The sequence below is a fragment of the Kogia breviceps genome, chromosome 5, assembly GCF_026419965.1.
Source record: "Kogia breviceps isolate mKogBre1 chromosome 5, mKogBre1 haplotype 1, whole genome shotgun sequence".
NCBI classification, from domain to species: domain Eukaryota; kingdom Metazoa; phylum Chordata; class Mammalia; order Artiodactyla; family Physeteridae; genus Kogia; species Kogia breviceps.
In genome coordinates, this window is record NC_081314.1 from 44145567 (window position 1) to 44165817 (window position 20251).

At 42.4% G+C, this 20251-nt stretch overlaps 1 protein-coding gene across 1 annotated transcript in view; it reads right to left on the minus strand.

The window, feature by feature from the left end:
- RARRES1 (retinoic acid receptor responder 1) overlaps positions 1-20251 on the minus strand; it is a 47829-nt gene that overhangs the window by 13999 nt on the left and 13579 nt on the right. The window contains exon 2 of the mRNA XM_059065538.2: positions 769-831. Within this exon, the coding sequence (XP_058921521.1) occupies positions 769-831 (63 nt within the window). The remainder of the gene's footprint in view (positions 1-768; positions 832-20251) is intronic.

Consider the following 20251-nt stretch of genomic DNA (forward strand, 5'->3'; position numbering starts at 1 on the left):
TCAGAACTTGTTTGTGAATAGTGGTAAGCTTTCTTCCAGAAGCATCAGCCGGAGGGGTTATGCCTTCTCCGAAGCTCCGCCTTCCTGGGACACCGGATGCTGCCTGCTCATCCCCCCCACTCTGACTCAGCGCCACACAAAGCGGTTTGGGCTGGTCCCTCCACCCCGGTTCCGGTTCCGGGTGCTGCCTCCCAGCCTGGCCAAGCACCGGGAAGTCCATCTGGCTCTAATTTCTGTATGAGTCCTCTGTTTCCTCTCTTCTTGAGAAGGGGGAGGTGGTGGGGAAAGGAAACTTGGCGACCGTGGCCCGCTGCGTCAGAAGCAGAGGCTGAAGATGCCTGCAGCGCACATGGGCTGCTTTGAGTTGCGGAATGCCTCTGTGCATGGAAGCTCCTGGAGGTGGCCTCGTGCTCTGCCGGCCCGCTAACGAGAAATGCCACCAGCTGACAGGAGGAAAGCAGGCTGGCATTTGAGAGTGAGTCATTCTGGGGATTCGGAGGTGCTAGGGAGGGGCACCTGGTCCAAAGGGGGTGTGAAACGCCCTCCCAGCGGCAGAGGAAGGAGGGGACGACGGCTGTGTGGACGCGGTAAAAGGAACCCTGTCTGAGACCATGAAGTGGTCCTGCCTAGCGCTGTCTTCAGTTTTTGAGGGGAAAAAAAAAAAAAAAAAAAAGGCAAACCTCCAGGTCACTACATACTAAGATTCTCACTTAAAAAAAAATTCATACAAGTTGTTAACAGGACACTTCACAAACCATGGCAGCTTACCTCTGGGTTGTAGAGCTCCGTGGTAAACACCAGATCAACTTTATATTCCTTCTTTTGATTAATCTGAAACACAGAAGTAGAACTTTAGCCTCGTGGAAGCTCTGTTAACACCTTCATATCCAAGAACCACTCGCTCTCTGGGAATAACATGACATGCAAATGGCAGCTCTAGCATTCGTACCTGAATAAAATCGGTGATTTTTTACAAAGAGAAAAGATCCCAGATTTGGGGCTGATCACGACACTCTGCTGGCTGATTTGACAGCTACTCACAAAGAGGGAGGCTGAGAGGGGGAAACAGTGGTCCTGAAGCTACAGGTTGGCTTTGTGGAAGCAGCTAGATGAGAAACAGACATGAGCACACAGGGCTGAGAGGCGGGGTCCTTCCTTCCTTCCCCAGCCGTGGAGTGCCCCTCCACGCCCTGTGCTGGGCGCTGGGCCCCATCAGCGCCCCCCCTCCTGCCTTTCACAGTTGAACACGGGATCTAGCGACAAAGGTGCACCCAGTAATAAATACTGGGTTTTCAGGTGGTGATGAGTGAAGAAAGAGAGTGGTGGGGCAGAGTGGCTACTTTTCTTAAGGTGGTCAAGGAAGGCATCTGGGAGGAGGAGACCTCAGCTGAGGCTGAAGGGACAGTATGGAAGCAGCCACACCCAGACCCGGGGCAGGCTGGGGGCACCCACACGTGAGGCCGGAGGTGGGCTCTGTGAAGGGCCCGCGTCTGGGGCAGGGTGCGTTAGCCACACAGAGGAAGCCCTCAGATGTTATGGTCTCCCCTTTCTTTGCAGCTTTCACAGGCTGGCATACTTCTAAACTTGGGGAGTGCATGTTTAACCTTTTTAAACTTTGAACTGACTCCAATGCATAGTTTTAGGGTATATATACCCATATCATTGAAGCATATTAGACTGTTTAGAAGAACTTTATGTTATTGGCCTTTTTTTTTCTTTTTTTTTTTTTTTTTAAACACCACAGTGACCATTCAGTAAAAGGAGTGTTTTCTAGAGAAGAAAGGAAACTTCCGCTGCCTGGAGCTGAAGTTATTTCACATAGTGTTGATTAAGTTAGACTCTGGAAACAATTTCCCTTGAATCAGGAATAAAACAACCAAACAGGGTTTACTTATTTTAAGTAGACCAGATATCATCTATTCCCATCACAGATTTTTTAAAAATTCTGGGAAACCAGAGAATGGAGGGTGAGGATTCTGTGGCAATTATTTATGTAAAGAATATTTAAACATGTGGATATATGGATATTGCTGGGAGACAGAGCAGGGGGCACCCAGAGCACAGGTACGAGAGCAGTTTGCTTAGGGCTCATTTTCAATCTTGAAACAAGCTCTGGTGTAAGCTGAAACATTGATTTCAATTACAAATTCATACAAATTACAGAATTCATACAAACAAATCTGTCTTCTCATTCATTTTTTGCCACCTATTATGCCAGGCACCAGAGATATACACGGAAACAGAACATCCAGCCCAGCTTGACCATAAACCTACTTCCTGTGTGGAAACAGATATGTCAACAGCTACACAGTGCAGCTCATCTATGTGGCCAGAGCTGCACGTGTGCTGGGCACTCGGTTTAGGGGGGCTTATCTAGAGCAAGGGGCCCAGGCAAAGATGTGGGAATGGGGTGCAGGGGCTGGTGTTCCAGGGAAGGCAGCGAAGCTAGAAAAAAGGCTGTCTGGGGAGGCTGGCACAAGGTCACAAAAGCCTCTTTATTTGTTAAAAAAAAAAAGTTTGGGATCAACTTGGAACTTGATCCCAAGGTCTGTGGGAGCCCCAGTTAACATAATGCAGTACTTAGGCTGTTGTGGAGAGTAAGACATGGCACAAATAGAGCTTTGACTGTGCCTGGGTCGGGGTAAAAGTCCAATGTATGCTCACTCTTTTTATCATTATTAAAACCTGTTCAAGCCCACAGCTAACATCATTATCCATGGTGAAAAGCTGAAAGCATTTCCTCTAAGATCAGGAACAAGACAAGGATGTCCACTCTCACCACTTTTATTCAACATAGTTTTAGAAGTCCTAGCCATGCAATCAAAGAAGAAATAAAAGGAATCCAAGTTGGAAAAGAAGTAAAACTGTCACTGTGTGCAGATGACATGACACTATACATAGAGAATCCTAAAGATGTCACCAGAAAATACTAGAGCTCATCAACAAATTCAGTAAAGTTGCAGGATACATGGGAATTCTCTGGTGGTCCAGTGGTTAGCACTCGGCACTTTCACTGAAGAGGCCCTGGGTTCAATCCCTGGCCTGGGAACTAAGATCCCACGAGCTGCACAGCGGCAGCCAAAAAAAGAAACTACAATGAGGTATCACCTTACACTGGTCAGAATGGCTGTCATCAGAAAGTCTACAAACAGTAACTGCTGGAGAAGGTGTGGAGAAAATGGGAACCCTCCTACACTGTTGGTGGGAATGTAAATTGGTACAACCACTATGGAGAACAGTATGGAGGTTCCTTAAAAAACTAAAAATAGAGCTACCATATGACCCAGCAATCCCACTACTGGGCATACATCCAGAGAAAACTGTTAATTCAAAAAGATGGGCTGGTCCGAAGGTAGTGAGTTATCTCAATTGATTGTTCACAGTCAGTTACAGATCGAACTCCTTGTTCTACTCTTTCCCCCCTTCTCACTACTGCACTTGACTAGTCTTAAAAAAAAAAAAAAAAAAAAAGATGCACGCACCCCAATGTTCATTGCAGCTCTATTTACAATAGTCAAGACATGGAAGCAGCCTAAATGTCCATCAACAGAGGAATGGATAAAGAAGATGTGGTACCTAAAAACAATGGAATATTACTAAGCCATAAAAAAGAATGAAATAATGCCATCTACAGCAACATGGATGGACCTAGAGATTATCATACTAATGAAGTAAATCAGACAGAGAAAGACAAGTATTATATATCACTTATATGTGGGCTCTAAAAAGATGATACAAATGAACTTATTTACAAAACAGAAACAGACTCACAGACTTCAGAAACAAACTTACGGTTACCAAAGGAGAAAGGTGGGGAGGAGGGATAAGTTAGGAGTTTGGGATTAACATATACACATTACTGTATATAAAATAGATATCAACAAGGATGTACTGTATAGCACAGGGAACTCTACTCAATATTCTGTAATAACCTATACAGGAAAAGAATCTGAAAAAGAAAATGGATACATGTATATGTATAACTGAATCACTTTGCTGTACACTTGCAACTAACACCACATTGCAAATCAACTATATCCCAATATGAAATAAAAATTAAATTTAAAAAAATAAAATGTAAAAACAAAGAAAACAAAACGTATGCACATCAGGGAGGGAAAGAACTGTGCTGGAAAGCAGGGTCTGGCCCAAGGATGAGGCTAGGGAAGGCTGAGATGTAGACTCCATCTAGCTTGTTTTTACATTGGTTTTCTCCTGCCTAGAACTCGCAGTGAATCATTAAAGGGTATAAATAGGGCCTGCACGAAAGTGGCTGCACAAGGTGCCCCATACATCTGTCTCCAAGTCTCCTAAAGTTCAGTGTCCTCATCGCCCCACCCGAGTTAGAGGGACACATGGAACACTCACCCAAGCCACGCGGGCACCAGCAGCTGAGACTCAAAGGAGGCAACACTTCCGCCAGCCGGCAGGTCTAAAGCTTAAACTGCTTGCTGCGCCAGTCCTAGGGCCCTCTGGACTGCTGCATGCACGACCTAGGAGTCCGCCCTTCCGTCCACTTAGGGGCCTAAGTGCAGCCTCTTACACAGGAGTCAGGATGCCCCTCAGGCTGCTAAGCTGGGGGTGAGTGGGGTGGGTGGTGAGGCCATTCATGAGAAGAGGAGGGGCAGCAGGGTTGGCGCTACATTCTTTGTGCTCAGGGAATGCAGCCAGGAGGCAGCTGCATGTCATAAAAATACGTTCAGTAGAGGTGGTGGTTGAAGCCACGGAATTGGCTGCAATTCCCCCGGGGAAGGGTACACTAAGAATCTCAAGGACCACCAATCTTCCCATCGGTAATAAACCGGGCACGCTTATTTGCTACCCACAAGGATTTACAAAAATCTGCCTTATTCTTGATATAACTGTGCGTATTTTAAATAAAGTACTTAAGATATTATTTGACTCAACATTTTTTTGAAAACACATGGAGGCAAAGTGATGTACCAGTACCTATTCTTTGCAGGGAAAGAAACAAGTGGATTAACCAAACCAAGGCTGTGAGCTGAATGGAGCTGTCTGGTATTTTTGGCCGCACTGTACAGGGGCTTGTGGGATCTTAGTTCCCCCCGACCAGGGATGGAACCCACGCCCTCTGCAGTGGAAGCATGGAGTCCTAACCATTGGACCACCAGGGAATTTCCCCGAGCTGTCCTTTTGAAGAGTAATTTTTCCTTCCCGATTTGATCTCCTTCTTTTGTTTTAATTAGGCACTCTTAAAGGCTTCTACATTCTGTCCAAAATAAGATTTTTATAACTTTGGTTGTACTTTATCCTTTATCAAGACACAGCCCTTTTTTCTCCCCCAAAGGCCTCTCACGGCTCCCTTCCTCTGAGTCACAAGTTCCCCTGAGGCAGCTTTGCTGGTTCTCCTGAGATAAGGCAGCAGCCTCAGGCCTTGGGCAAAGCAGCACCAGCCAGGGCCTCCTGTCTGGGACAAAGTGTCTCATGCTCCTCAGGACATTTTAGGGCTGTGAGTTCCCTTTGGCTGCCTTTGATTAAACTATCCTGTGATAAAGAGGCCTTTGTAGTTCAACACCTACCCCAGGAGTTCTGGAGCGCAGGGCTAGGGGCCGGAGGACAGGGAACAGCCTGTCACAGCCACCCTCTGGGCAGTCAGGTGACAGGAGGAGAACTTCAAATAGATCTCTGCAGAGCTGATTATTTGATCACAGATGACTTAAGAGCTATGAAAGGATAACTGGAGAAGTGATCTAGTCTGGGGATCAGCAACATGACATTTGAGCTAAACTCTGAACATTTAAGAAGGAATTGACTTTGGGGTGTCAGGGTGAAGTTGGGGGGCTGGCAAACATTCCACATGGAAGGAAGATGGGGCTGAAGGCACTGGGGTGCAGCTGGGGGGCGGAGGGCAGAAAGACAGGAGCCAGGATCCGGAAGAGGCTGGCCCTGGCCGGGTGGTCAGGGGCCGTCCCTTGCAGGCTGCAGTAAGAGTTTCTTCCTAAGAGAAACAGGAAGCCACGAGCAGGAAGGAGAGATTTTTAAAGATCCCTCCAGCCCACATATGGAGAACTGGTGGCGCTGGAGTGAGGAGGGATCCGGAGTGAATGCAGAGACTACAGGAGGCTCGTTGAGGGGGTGGATGAACCAGGGTGGGGACAGCGGAAATGGAGGGAAGTTTATGGTGGACAGATGTGGATGTGAGTCCTAACTAGCAGGTCAACATGACCAGTCACATCACTCAAGATCAGAAATAATCACTAGAATACATGTTTATTATTAGGACAACATTATTATGTCCACCATCATTTAAAGGACACTTGTATTTATAGAACAACAACAGACACCCTCTAGGGCCTGTGCTGGGTGTGGTTCTAAGCATATCACATGTTTCACCTGGGCTAACAGAGCTCTGAAGGCCTGCGCACAAGTGAGTAATCGGGAGATGCCAGCTAAAGAAGCAGTGAGGGACCACTGTACAACTGTTAGATTGGCAATAAATGAGAAAATGCATAGGGCCAACGCACTGGCCGGGTTTGGGGGGTTCATGGCTGATAGGGGAACAACTGACTGAAACCGCCCACTCTGGCCAGGCACCACAGAAACCATGTGCATGAGTTATCTTGCAACAGGAGGTCCTGGTAAGGAACGCAGAACTAACAAATCACCACAAACCGGAAGAATTCGGGAAAGGTCAAAAGGAGCGAGGAGATGCCAGTTCACATGTCCTACCAACCTCCCAGAATCCTTCTCGCTGGAATCCATCTTGGCTGAGCAATGCGTGTGCCACCAGGAAAGACCCTGAGTCAGAACAATTGGGCAGAGACAACCCGGAAACTAATCCCATCACCATAAAACCTGAGACTGTGAGCCACGTGGCAGAGCAGTTCTCCTGGACTCCCTTTCCCTCCTGCTCTCCACCAAGGCCCCCCTTCCCCATAAAGTCTCTTGCTTCATCAGCATGGATGAATCCGCAGACAACTCGCTTCCGAGTGTTGAACAAGAGCCGACTGCCCTGGAAGGAGTCCCCTTCCTGCCACATGGCTGGGGGGAGGTAGCCTTGTGCAGCCTAGCTGGAAGGCAGTCTGGCTGACTTGGTCAAATCAAGACTGCACACACCTTAGGATCCAACAACCTACTGCTGGGTATGCATCCCAGAGAAACTGGGATGCTGTTACAGGGGACTCATGGGAGAATGTTCCTTGAGGCATCATCTGTGTGGAGGCAAGTGGGAGGCAATCTGGTGTGCATCCCTTGGGCGCAGGCAGGTAAAATGGGGTTGCTGTGCAGCAGGGAGAGGTAGCCAACTAGCCATACATATAGCAACAAAGAGAGATCCTCAAGGCTGGGAGTGCAAACAGAAGCAACAAAACGCATGGCAAAATACCACTTACAAAAATGTTTTAAATAAAAACTTGCGCACACACCAACAATATCTTTTATAAGAGCACTTACAGACAGAAGAATATACATCAGCCCTTTTCAAAGTGGTTGCCCATGGGAGGGAAGTGGAATGAAGGTGTGGACAAAGAACGTCACCTGCCATTTCAGTCAACACAGGATACTGCAGCCAGAAAGCCCCTATAGTGCAACCCTGAGGGGAATTCAGGACGGAGAAAAACAGGATACTGGCTCTAGATAGTTAAGATGCATATCGAAGGAATAATTTCAGTGAGCCCAGACTCTTGCATCTTCCCCTACATAGAAAAGCATGAAACTCATTAACTTGAATACAGACCAAAAGTGAGGGGATGGAAAAAAAATATTCCATGCAAATGGAAAGCAAAAGGAAGCTGGAGTAGCAATACTCATCAGATAATAGACTTTAAAATAAAGACTATTACAAGAGATAAGGGAGAACATAATGATCAAGGGATCAATCCAAGAAGAAGATACAGCAACTGTAAACATTTATGCACCCAACATAAGAGAACCTCAATACATAAGACAAAATGCTAACAGCCATAAAAGGGAAAATTGATAGTAACACAAAAGTAGTGGGAGACTTTAACACTCCACTTATACCAATGGACAAATCATCCAGACAGAAAATCAATAAGGAAACACAAGCCTTAAATGACACATTAGACCAGACTTAATTGATATTTATAGCACATTCCATCCAAAAACAGCAGATTACACTTTCTTCTCAAGTGCACACAGAACATTCTCCAGGATAGATCACATGTTGGGGCACAAATCAAGCCTTGGTAAATTTAAGAAAATTGAAATCATATCAAGCATCTTTTCTGAACACAATGCTATGAGATTAGAAGGCAATTACAGGGGAAAAAAACTGTAAGAAACACAAACACATGGAGGCTAAACAGTATGATACTAAACAACCAATGGATCACTGAAGAAATCAAAGAGGAAATCAAAAAATACCTAGAAACAAATGACAACTAAAACCTATGACCCAAAACCTATGGGCTGCAGCAAAAGCAGTTCTAAGAGGGAAGTTTATAGCAATAAAATCTCACCTGAAGAAACATGAAAAATCTCAAATAAACAACCTAACCTTACACCTAAAGCAACTAGAGAAAGAAGAACAAACAAAACCCAAAATTAGTAGAAGGAAAGACATCATAAAGATCATAGCAGAAATAAGTGAAATAGAAATGAAGAAAACAACAGTAAAGATCAATGAAACTAAAGGCTGGTTCTTTGAGAAGATAAACAATATTGATAAACCTTTAGCCAGACTCATCAAGAAAAAAAGGGAGAGGACTCAAATCAATAAAATTAGAAATGAAAAAGGAGAAGTTACAACAGACACTGCAGAAACACAAAGGATCGTAAGAGACAACAAGCAACTATATGCCAAAAAATGGACAACCTGGAAGAAATGGACACATTCTTAGAACAGTACAACCTTCCAAGACTGAACCAGGAAGAAACAGAAAATATGAACAGACCAATCACAAGTAATGAAATTGAAACTGTGATTAAAAATCTTCCAGCAAACAAAAGTCCAGGGCCAGATGGCTTCACAGACGAATTCTAACAAACATTTAGAGAAGAGCTAACACCTATCCTTCTCAAACTCTTCAAAAAACTGTAGAGGGAGGAACACTCCCAAGCTCTTTCTACGAGGCCACCATCACCCTGATACCAAAACCAGACAAAGATATCACAAAAAAAGAAAATTACAGACCAATATCACTGATGAATATAGACGCAAAAATCCTCAACAAAATACTAGCAAACAGAATCCAACAACACATTAAAAGGTCATACACCATGATCAAGTGGGATTTATCCCAGGGATGCAAGGATTCTTCAGTATACACAAATCAATCAATGTGATACACCATATTAACAAACTGAAGAATAAAAACCATATGATCATCTCAATAAGTGCAGAAAAAAGCTTTTGACAAAATTCAACACCCATTTATGATAAAAACTCTCCAGAAAGTGGGCACAGAGGGGACCTACCTCAACATAGTAAAGGTCATATATGACAAACCCACAGCAAACATCATTCTCAATGGTGAAAAACTGAAAGCATTTCCTCTAAGATCAGGAACAAGACAAGGATGTCCACTCTCACCACTTTTATTTAACATAGTTTTGGAAGTCCTAGCCATGGCAATCAGAGAAGAAAAAGAAATAAAAGGAATACAAATTGGAAAAGAAGAATTAAAACTGTCACTGTTTGCAGATGACATGATACTAAACATAGAAAATCCTAAAGATGCCACCAGAAATCTACTAGAGCTAATCAATGAATTTGGTAAAGTTGCAGGATACAAAACTAATACGCAGAAATCTCATGATCAGAAAGAAATAAAGGAAACAATCCCATTTACCATTGTAACAAAGAGAATACCTAGGAATAAACCTACCTAAAGAGGCAAAACACCTGTATGCAGAAAACTAAGATAATGATGAAAGAAATCAAAGATGACACAAACAGATGGAGAGATATACCATGTTCTTCGATTGGAAGAATCAATATTGTGAAAATGACTATGCTACCCAAAGCAATCTACAGATTCAATGCAATCTGTATCAAATTACCAAGGCCATTTTTCACAGAATTAGAACAAAAAAATTTTACAATTTGTATGGAAACACAAAAGACCCCGAATAGCCAAAGCAATCTTGAGAAAGAAAAATGGAATTGGAGGAATCAGGCTCCCTGACTTCAGACTATACTACAAAGCTCCAGTAGTCAAGACAGTATGGTACTGACACAAAAAGAGAAATATAGATCAATGGAACAGGATAGAAAACCCAGAGATAAACCCACACAACTATGGTCACCTAATCTATGACAAAGGAGGCAAAAATATACAATGGAGAAAAGACAGACTCTTCAATAAGTGGTGCTGGGAAAACTGGACAGCTACATGTAAAAAAATGAAATTAGAATATTCCCTAATACCATAAAGAAAAATAAACTCAAAATGGATTAAAGACCTAAATATAAGGCCAGACACTCTAAAACTCTTAGAGGAAAACATAGGCAGAACAATCTTTGACATAAATTACAGCAAGATCTTTTTGGACCCACCTCCTAGAGTAAGGAAAATAAAAACAAAAATAAATAAATGGGACCTAATTAAACCTAAAAGCTTTTGCACACCAAAGGAAACCATAAACAAAACGAAAAGACAACCCTCAGAATGGGAGAAAATATTTGCAAATGAAGCCACTGACAAGGGATTAATCTCCAAAATATACAAACAGCTCATGCAGCTCAATATCAAAAAAACCCAAACAACCTAATCAAAAAATGGGGGGAAGACCTAAATAGACATTTCTCCAAAGAAGACATACAGATGGCCAACAAACACATGAAAAGAGCTCAACATCCTAATTATTAGAGAAATGCAAACCAAAACTACAATGAAGTATCACCTCACACCGGTCAGCATGGCATCATCAAAAAATCTACAAACAAATGCTGGAGAGAGTGTGGAGAAAAGGGAACCCTCTTGTATTGTTTGTGGGAATGTAAACTGATACAGCCACTATGGAGAACAGTATGGAGGTTCCTTAAAAAACTAAAAATAGAACTACCATATGACCGGAAAGTACACATATGGTGCACATTTGACAGTTGGTGGAATAGGCTGGGATTCTGAGAAGTCATTTTGTCTGGCTGTACCAACTCTCAGGGGCTTTGTCATCTTAACCACCTGTGCAACAAAGGTCTTTACCTTCTTTGACTATTTTGGGGAGTAAAGTTTTCTTTTTCCTTTGGCTGCACTCATAGCTTGCGGCATCTTAGTTCCCTGACCAGGAATTGAACCCAGGCCACTGCCGTGAAAGAGTCAAGTCCCAACCACTGGACTGCCAGGGAATGCCCAGGAGTAAACTTTCTATATCTTGTGTAGGCTTTGCACTCTCTTGTGGGGATGCCTCTTTCATCTTCCTAGTTTGAGTCACTATTAAGATATATCTTGTTAATGGCCAGATGATGGATCATTTAAATTGGAGAAACTTCAAAATTGGTAAATTTTTAGAGAGGTCTTATTATATAGTTGTTTATTGGCACCTATAAAAAAAAAACAAATCAGAAGGTGGAGATGTATAGGTATATGTATATATAAAATGGCTAATCAAAAGAAACCTTTTAGTTTAATTTTTCAATTTAATTTTAAAAAATTTCTGGCTGCATTGGGTCTTCATTGCTGCACGTGGGCTTTCTCTAGTTGTGGTGAGCGGGGGCTCCTCTTCGTCGAGGTGCGCAGGCTTCTCATTGCAGTGCGTTCTGTTGTTGCAGAGCACGGGCTCTAGGCACATGGGCTTCAGTATTTGCAACACACAGCCTCAGTAGTTGTGGCTCACAGGCTCTAGAGCACAGGCTCAGTAGCTGTGGTGCACGGGCTTAGTTGCTCCGTGGCATGTGGGATCTTCCTGGACCAGGGATTGAACCCATGTCCCCTGCATCGGCAGGCAGATTCTTAACCACTGTGCCACCAGGGAAGTCCCACTCCCTTAGTTTAAAACAAACAAAAAACCAGTTTGGGAAGTCTTATTTGTGGCCTTTGCTTCCCCTCAGTGGGTCTTATAAATCCTAATAAAAACATTAGGTTAACTAATGTAAATTAGGTTGATTAATGGGGAGGGAGGGAGAGAAAACCAAGAGGAAAGTCTAGAGACTTCTTCCCAACAAGGTGGAAATTTTAAAGGGACTCCTCCCAAAAGGATAAAAATCTTTAGATGGTTATTAAGAAATGGGATAAACAAAACAGATGTTAATGGGATTAAAACAAAAGGTTTTGATACAACACTACCTAAGGTTGGGTAAGTTAAAGGGACCCCTATTGGTCCCCAACATAAAAGGCCCCAAACAAGTCTGCTTTATTTACCCCAGTTATATATATAAAGGCTGGGGGCGGGGGGCAGAATTACATTGAGATACCTGAACAGCAATTGCTTGGGGTGACAGTTAGGCCAACTAATCAAGTTAAAAGATTGACAAAAGGGCCTGAATCCCTCAGCTCAGCCCTTCACTGGGGACCCCAGAGCCTTTTATACAAAAATTAAATGGTTGGGAGATTAAAAAAAAAAAAGAAAAGCATCTAAGACTCCTTGTAAGACCAAGACTTATTGATGGGGTCCTAATGGAAACTAAAGTTAAAGGTATAAAAGTTGATAGAATTGAGATGAAAGCTTACATAAATTGGTATGTTTAAATGGGCTTTATAAGATGGTTACATCTCTTTTCCCTAATTATACTGTAAGACAGACACTATGTCTCCCCCCTTCCTGGTATAAGACAGGGCATATAAATCTGCCCCTCAGACAATATTAGTTAAACATACTAAAAGAAACCAACAGGGCTACCTACGACCACACAATATGAAATAAAAACTGAGTGCTAATATTCAGGGGCCAATAAAAACAATAGAGATTCATGCCGTGGGTTTAACCTGTGCACTCAGAAAGAGGGCCTTTGTTGAATTCCTTATGCAAACTTTTGAAAGCATGATAAATAAAAGCTTAAAATTCTAGGACGGGGCTTCCCTGGTGGCGCAGTGGTTGAGAATCCGCCTGCCGATGCAGGGAACACGGGTTCGTGCCCCGGTCCGGGAAGATCCCACATGCCGCGGAGCGGCTGGGCCCGTGAGCCATGGCCGCTGAGCCTGCGCGTCCGGAGCCTGTGCTCCGCAGCGGGAGAGGCCACAACAGTGAGAGGCCCGCATATCACAAAAAAAAAAAAAAATTCTAGGACGTATAACTCTTGAATTTCAGTTTAGTTGAAAATCTTCTCACTGATATAAAAAAAGCAACTTAAAGAAAATGTTGTTGGACAAATCAATCTTTTAGTATAATTTAGGCAGCAGATCTGTTCTCTGGGGAATTAAAAGCAACTGTCTGGTTTTCAAATCTCTACAAATCGGAAATGTAGATACAGCTACAATGACCTGAGACTGAGCCTAATTTGCTTAATCAGGTAAAACCTGATACAAATTTTTAAAAAAGGAAAAAAATGGCCTTTTAAAACTCAAACCAGAGTCGGATCCCAGGGAAAGGTCTGGAGTTGGCAGAGTGAAAACAGCCTGAAGGGGTTAGTGCACCACAGCTAGCCGGGAGGGAGTCCAGTTGAAGTCTGGAGCTGCCGAAGAGGCAAGAGACCTTTTCTTCCCTCTTTGCCTCCTGGTGGTCGAGGAGAGGGGTTTAATCACACTGCTTAAAGGAGCTCCAGAAACGGGCACGGAGCTACCGAAGAGACAAGAGACTTTTTCTTGCCTCTTCGCTTCCTGGGGCGTGAGGAGAGGGGATTAAGGGCACTGTGTAAAGGAGTTCCAGAAACGGGCGCGAGCCGAGGCTGTTGGCACGGACAGTAGAGACGGGTGTCGGACGCTAAGGTTACTGCTGCCGCCACCAAGAGGCCTGTGTGCGAGCACAGGTCACTCTCCACACCGGCCCTTCTGGGAGCCCGTGCAGCCCGCCACTGGCGGGGTCCCGGGATCCAGGGACAGCTTCCCCGGGAGAACGCGCGCCTCGGGCTGGTGCAGCGTCACGCCGGCCTCTGACGTCGCGGACTCGCCCCGCCTCCGTGCCCCTCCCTGCCCCTGGCCTGAGTGAGCCAGAGACCACGAATCAGCTGCTCCTTTAAACCCGTCCTGTCTGAGCGAAGGGCAGACGCCCTCGGACGACCTACACGCAGAGGCGGGGCCAAGGCCAAAGCTGAACCCCAGGAGCTGTGCGAACAAAGAGAGGGGGAGGTCTATCCCAGCAGCCTAAGAAGCAGCGGGTTAAAGCTCCACAGTCAACTTGAAGTGCCCTGCATCTGTGGAAAACCTGAATAGACAGCGAAATATCCCAAGTTGAGGAGGTGGACTTTGGGAGCAAGATATACTATTATTTCCCCCCCCCCCTTTTTTTTTTTTGGTGAGTGTGTATGTGTGTGCTGCTGTGTGAGATTTTGTCTGTATAGCTTTGTTTTCACCATTTGTCCTAGGGTTAGACGGACCTGGTTTTTTTTTTTTTTTTTGGTTTTTTTTTCTTTAATAGAAATTTTTCTTCTTAATAATTATTTTTTATTTTAATAACTGTATTTTACCATACTTTATTTTGTCTTCTCCCTTTCTTTATTCCTTTCTTCCCTCCTTTCTTTCCTACTTCCCTCCTTCCTTCCTTCCTCCCTTCCTTCCTTTATTCCCTCCTTCCTTCCTCCCTTCCTTTCTTCCTCCCTCCTTGCTTTCTTCCCTCCTTCCCTCTCTTCTTCCTTCCTTCCTTCCTTTCTTGCCTTTCTATTTTTTTCTCCCTTTTGTTTTGAGCCGTGTGGATTAAAGGCTCTTGGCACTCCAGCCAGGTGTCAAGGCTGTGTCTCTGAGGTGGGAGAACCAACCTCAGGACACTGGTCCACAAGAGACCTCTCAGCTCCACGTAATATCAAACAGCGAAAATCTCCCAGAGATCTCCATCTCAACACCAAGACCCAGCTTCACTCAAGGACCAGCAACGAACAGTGCTGGACACCCTATACCCAACAAAGAGCAAGACAGGTCTACAGCCCCATCCATTAGCAGAGAGGTTGCCTAAAATCATAATCAGGCTAGCGGCATCCCAAAACACACCACCAGATGTGGACCCGCCCACCAGAAAGACAAGATCCAGCCTCATCCACCAGAACAGAGGAGAGGCTCTAGTCCCCCCAAACAGGAAACCTGCTCAACCCACTGAACCAACCTCAGTCACTGGGGACAGCCACCAAAAACAGAGAGAACTACGAACCTGGAGCCTGCAAAAAGGAGACCCCAAGCACAGTAAGATAAGCAAAATGAGAAGACAGAAAAACACACAGCAGATGAAGGAGCAAGATAAAAACACACCAGACCTAACAAATGAAGAGGTAATAGCCAGTCTACCTGAAAAGGAATCCAGAATAATGATAGTAAAGATGATTCAAAATCTTGGAAATAGAATAGACAAATTGCAAGAAACAGTTAACAAGGACCTAGAAGAAATAAAGAGGAAGCAAGTAATGATGAGCAACACAATAAATGAAATGAAAAATACTCTAGATGGGATCAATAGCAGAATAACTGAGGCAGAAGGACGGATAAACGAACTGGAAGATAAAATAGTGGAAATAACTACTGCAGAGCAGAAGAAAGAAAAAAGAATGAAAAGAACTGAGGACAGTCTCAGAGACCTCTGGGACAACATTAAACGCACCAACATTCGAATCATAGGGGTCCCAGAAGAAGAAGAGAAAAAGAAAGGGACTGAGAAAATATTTGAAGAGATTATAGTTGAAAACTTCCCTAATATAGGAAAAGAAATAGTCAATCAAGTCAAGGAAGCACAGAGAGTCCCATACAGGATAAACCCAAGGATAAACACGCCAAGACACATAATAATCCAACTGTCAAAAATTAAATACAAAGAAAACATATTAAAAGCAGCAAGGGAAAAACAACAAATAACACACAAGGGAATCCCCATAAGGTTAACAGCTGATCTTTCAGCAGAAACTCTACAAGCCAGAAGGGAGTGGCAGGACATATTTAAAGTGATGAAGGAAAAAAACCTACAACCAAGATTACTCTACCCAGCAAGGATCTCATTCAGATTTGATAGAGAAATTAAAACCTTTACAGACAAGCAAAAGCTGAGAGAGTACAGCACCACCAAACCAGCTTTACAACAAATGCTAAAGGAACTTCTCTAAGCAAGAAACACAAGAGAAGGAAAAGACCTACAAGAACAACCTGAAACAATTAAGTAAATGGTAATAGGAACAAATATCAATAATTACCTTAAATGTAAATGGATTAAATGCTCCCACCAAAAGACACAGGCTGGCTGAATGGATACAAAAACAGGACCCATATATATGCTGTCTACAAGAGACCCACTTCAGACCTAGGGACACTTACAGACTGAAAGTGAGGGGATGGAAAAAGATATTCCATGCAAATGGAAATCACAAGAAAGCTGGAGTAGCAATTCTCATATCAGACAAAATAGACTTTAAAATAAAGACTATTACAAGAGACAAAGAAGGACACTACATAATGATCAAGGGATCAATCCATGAAGAAGATATAACAATTGTAAATATTTATGCACCCAACATAGGAGCACCTCAATACATAAGGCAAATACTAACAGCCATAAAAGGGGAAATCGACAGTAACACAATCATAGTAGGGGACTTTAACACCCCACTGTCACCAATGGACAGATCATCCAAAATGAAAATAAATAAGGAAACACAAGCTTTAAATGATACATTATACAAGATGGATTTACTTGATATTTATAGGACATTCCATCCAAAAACAACAGACTACACATTCTTCTCAAGCGCTCATGGAACATTCTCCAGGATAGATCATATCTTGGGTCACAAATCTAGCCTTGGCAAATTTAAGAAAATTGAAATCGTATCAAGTATCTTTTCTGACCACAACGCTATGAGACTAGATATCAATTACAGGAAGAGATCTGTAAAAAACACAAACACATGGAGGCTAAACAATACACTACTTAATAACGAAGTGATCACTGAAGAAATCAAAGAGGAAATCAAAAAGTACTTAGAAACAAATGACAATGGAGACACGACGACCCAAAACCTCTGGGATACAGCAAAAGCAGTTCTAAGAGGGAAGTTTATAGCAATACAATCATACCTTAAGAAACAGGAAACATCTCGAATAAACAACCTAACTTTGCACCTAAAGCAATTAGAGAAGGAAGAACAAAAAAGCCCCAAATTTAGCAGAAGGAAAGAAATCATAAAGATCAGATCAGAAATAAATGAAAAAGAAATGAAGGAAACAATAGCAAAGATCAATAAAAGTAAAAGCTGGTTCTTTGAGAAGATAAATAAAATTGATAAACCATTAGCCAGACTCATCAAGAAAAAAAGGGAGAAGACTCAAATCAATAGAATTAGAAATGAAAAAGGAGATATAACAACTGACTCTGCAGAAATACAAAAGATTATTAGAGATTACTACAAGCAACTCTATGCCAATAAAATGGACAACCTGGAAGAAATGGACAAATTCTTAGAAATGCACAAGCTGCAAAGACTGAACCAGGAAGAAATAGAAAATATGAACAGACGAATCACAAGCACTGAAATTGAAACTGTGATTAAAAATCTTCCAACAAACAAAAGCCCAGGACCAGATGGCTTCACAGGCAAATTCTATCAAACATTTAGAGAAGAGCTAACACCTATGCTTCTCAAACTCTTCCAAAACATAGCAGAGGGAGGAACACTCCCAAACTCATTCTATGAGGCCACCATTACCCTGATACCAAAACCAGACAAAGACATCACAAAGAAAGAAAACTATAGGCCAATATCACTGATGAACATAGATGCAAAAATCCTCAACAAAATACTAACAAACAGAATCCAACAGCACATTAAAAGGATCATACACCATGATCAAGTGGGGTTTATTCCAGGAATGCAAGGATTCTTCAATATACGCAAATCAATCAACGTGATACACCATATCAACAAACTGAAGGAGAAAAACCATATGATCATCTCAATAGATGCAGAGAAAGCTTTTGACAAAATTCAACACCCATTTATGATAAAAACCCTGCAGAAAGTAGGCATAGAAGGAACTTTTCTCAACATAATAAAGGCCATATATGACAAACCCACAGCCAGCATTGTTCTCAATTTCCACTAAGATCAGGAACAAGACAAGGTTGCCCACTCTCACCACTCTTATTCAACAGAGTTTTGGAAGTTCTAGCCACAGCAATCAGAGAAAATAAAGAAATAAAAGGAATCCAAATAGGAAAAGAAGAAGTAAAGCTGTCACTGTTTGCAGATGACATGATACTATACATAGAGAATACTAAGGATGCTACCAGAAAACTACTAGAACTAATCAATGAATTTGGTAAAGTAGCAGGATACAAAATTAATGCACAGAAATCTCTTGCATTCTTATACACTAACGATGAAAAATCCGAGAGGGAAATTAAGAAAACACTCCCATTTACCACTGCAACAAAAAGAATAAAATATCTAGGAATAAACCTACCTAAGGAGACAAAAGACTTGTATGCAGAAAACTATAAGACGCTGATGAAAGAAATTAAAGATGATACAAATAGGTGGAGAAATATACCATGTTCTTGGATTGGAAGAATTAACATTGTGAAAATGACTCCATTACCCAAAGCAATCTACAGATTCAGTGCAATCCCTATCAAATTACCACTGGCATTTTTTTACAGAACTAGAACAAAAAAATTCACAATTTGTATGGAAACACAAAAGACCCCGAAGAGCCAAAGCAATCTTGAGAACGAAAAATGGAGCTGGAGGAATCAGGCTCCCTGACTTCAGACTATACTACAAGGCCACAGTAATCAAGACAGTATGGTACTGGCGCAAAAACAGAAATATAGATCAATGGAACAGGATAGAAAGCCCAGAGATAAACCCACACACATATGGTCACCTTATCTTTGATAAAGGAGGGAAGGATATACAGTGGAGAAAAGACAGCCTCTTCAATAAGTGGTGCTGGGAAAACTGGACAGCTACCTGTAGAAGTATGAAATTAGAACACTCCCTAACACCACACACAAAAATAAACTCAAAATGGGTTAAAGACCTACATGTAAGGCCAGACACTATCAAACTCTTAGAGGAAAACATAGGCAGAACACTCTATGACATAAACCACAGCAAGATCCTTTTTGACCCATCTCCTAGAGAAATGGAAATACAAACAAAAATAAACAAATGGGATCTAATGAAACTTAAAAGCTTTTGCACAGCAAAGGATACCATAAACAAGACCAAAAGACAACCCTCAGAATTGGAGAAAATATTTGCAAATGAAGCAACTGATAAAGGATTAATATCCAAAATTTATAAGCAACTCATGCAGCTCAATAACAAAAAAACAAACAACCCAATCCAAAAATGGGCAGAAGAACTAAATAGACATTTCTCCAAAGAAGATATACAGATTGCCAACAAACACATGAAAGAATGCTCAACATCATTAATCATTAGAGAAATGCAAATCAAAACTACAATGAGATATCATCTCACACCGGTCAGATTGGCCATCATCAAAAACTCTAGAAACAATAAATGCTGGAGAGGGTGTGGAGAAAAGGGAACCCTCTTGCACTGCTGGTGGGAATGTAAATTGATACAGCCACTATGGAGAACAGTATGGAGGTTCCTTAAAAAACTACAAATAGAACTACCGTACGACCCAGCAATCCCACTGCTGGGCATATACCCTGAGAAAAGCATAATTCAAAAGGAGTCATTTACCAAAATGTTCATTGCAGCTCTATTTACGATAGCCAGGACATGGAAGCAACCTAAGTGTCCATCTACAGATGAATGGATAAAGAAGTTGTGGTACATATATACAATGGAATATTACTCAGCCATAAAAAGAAATGAAACTGAGTTATTTGTAATGAGGTGGATAGACCTGGAGTCTGTCATACAGAGTGAAGTAAGTCAGAAGGAGAAAAACAAATACCATATGCTAACACACATATATGGAATCTAAGAAAAAAAAATGTCATGAAGAGATTAGTGGTAGGACTGGAATAAAACACAGACCTACTAGAGCATGGACTTGAGGATATGGGGAGGGGGAAGGGTAAGCTGTGACGATGTGAGAGAGTGGCAGGGACATATACACACTATCAAATGTAAATTACATAGCTAGTGGGAAGCTGCTGCATAGCACAGGGAGTTCACCTCTGTGCTTTGTGACCACCTAGAGGGGAGGGTGGGAGGGAGGGTGACGCAAGAGGGAAGAGATATGGGAACATATGTATATGTATAACTGATTCACTTTGT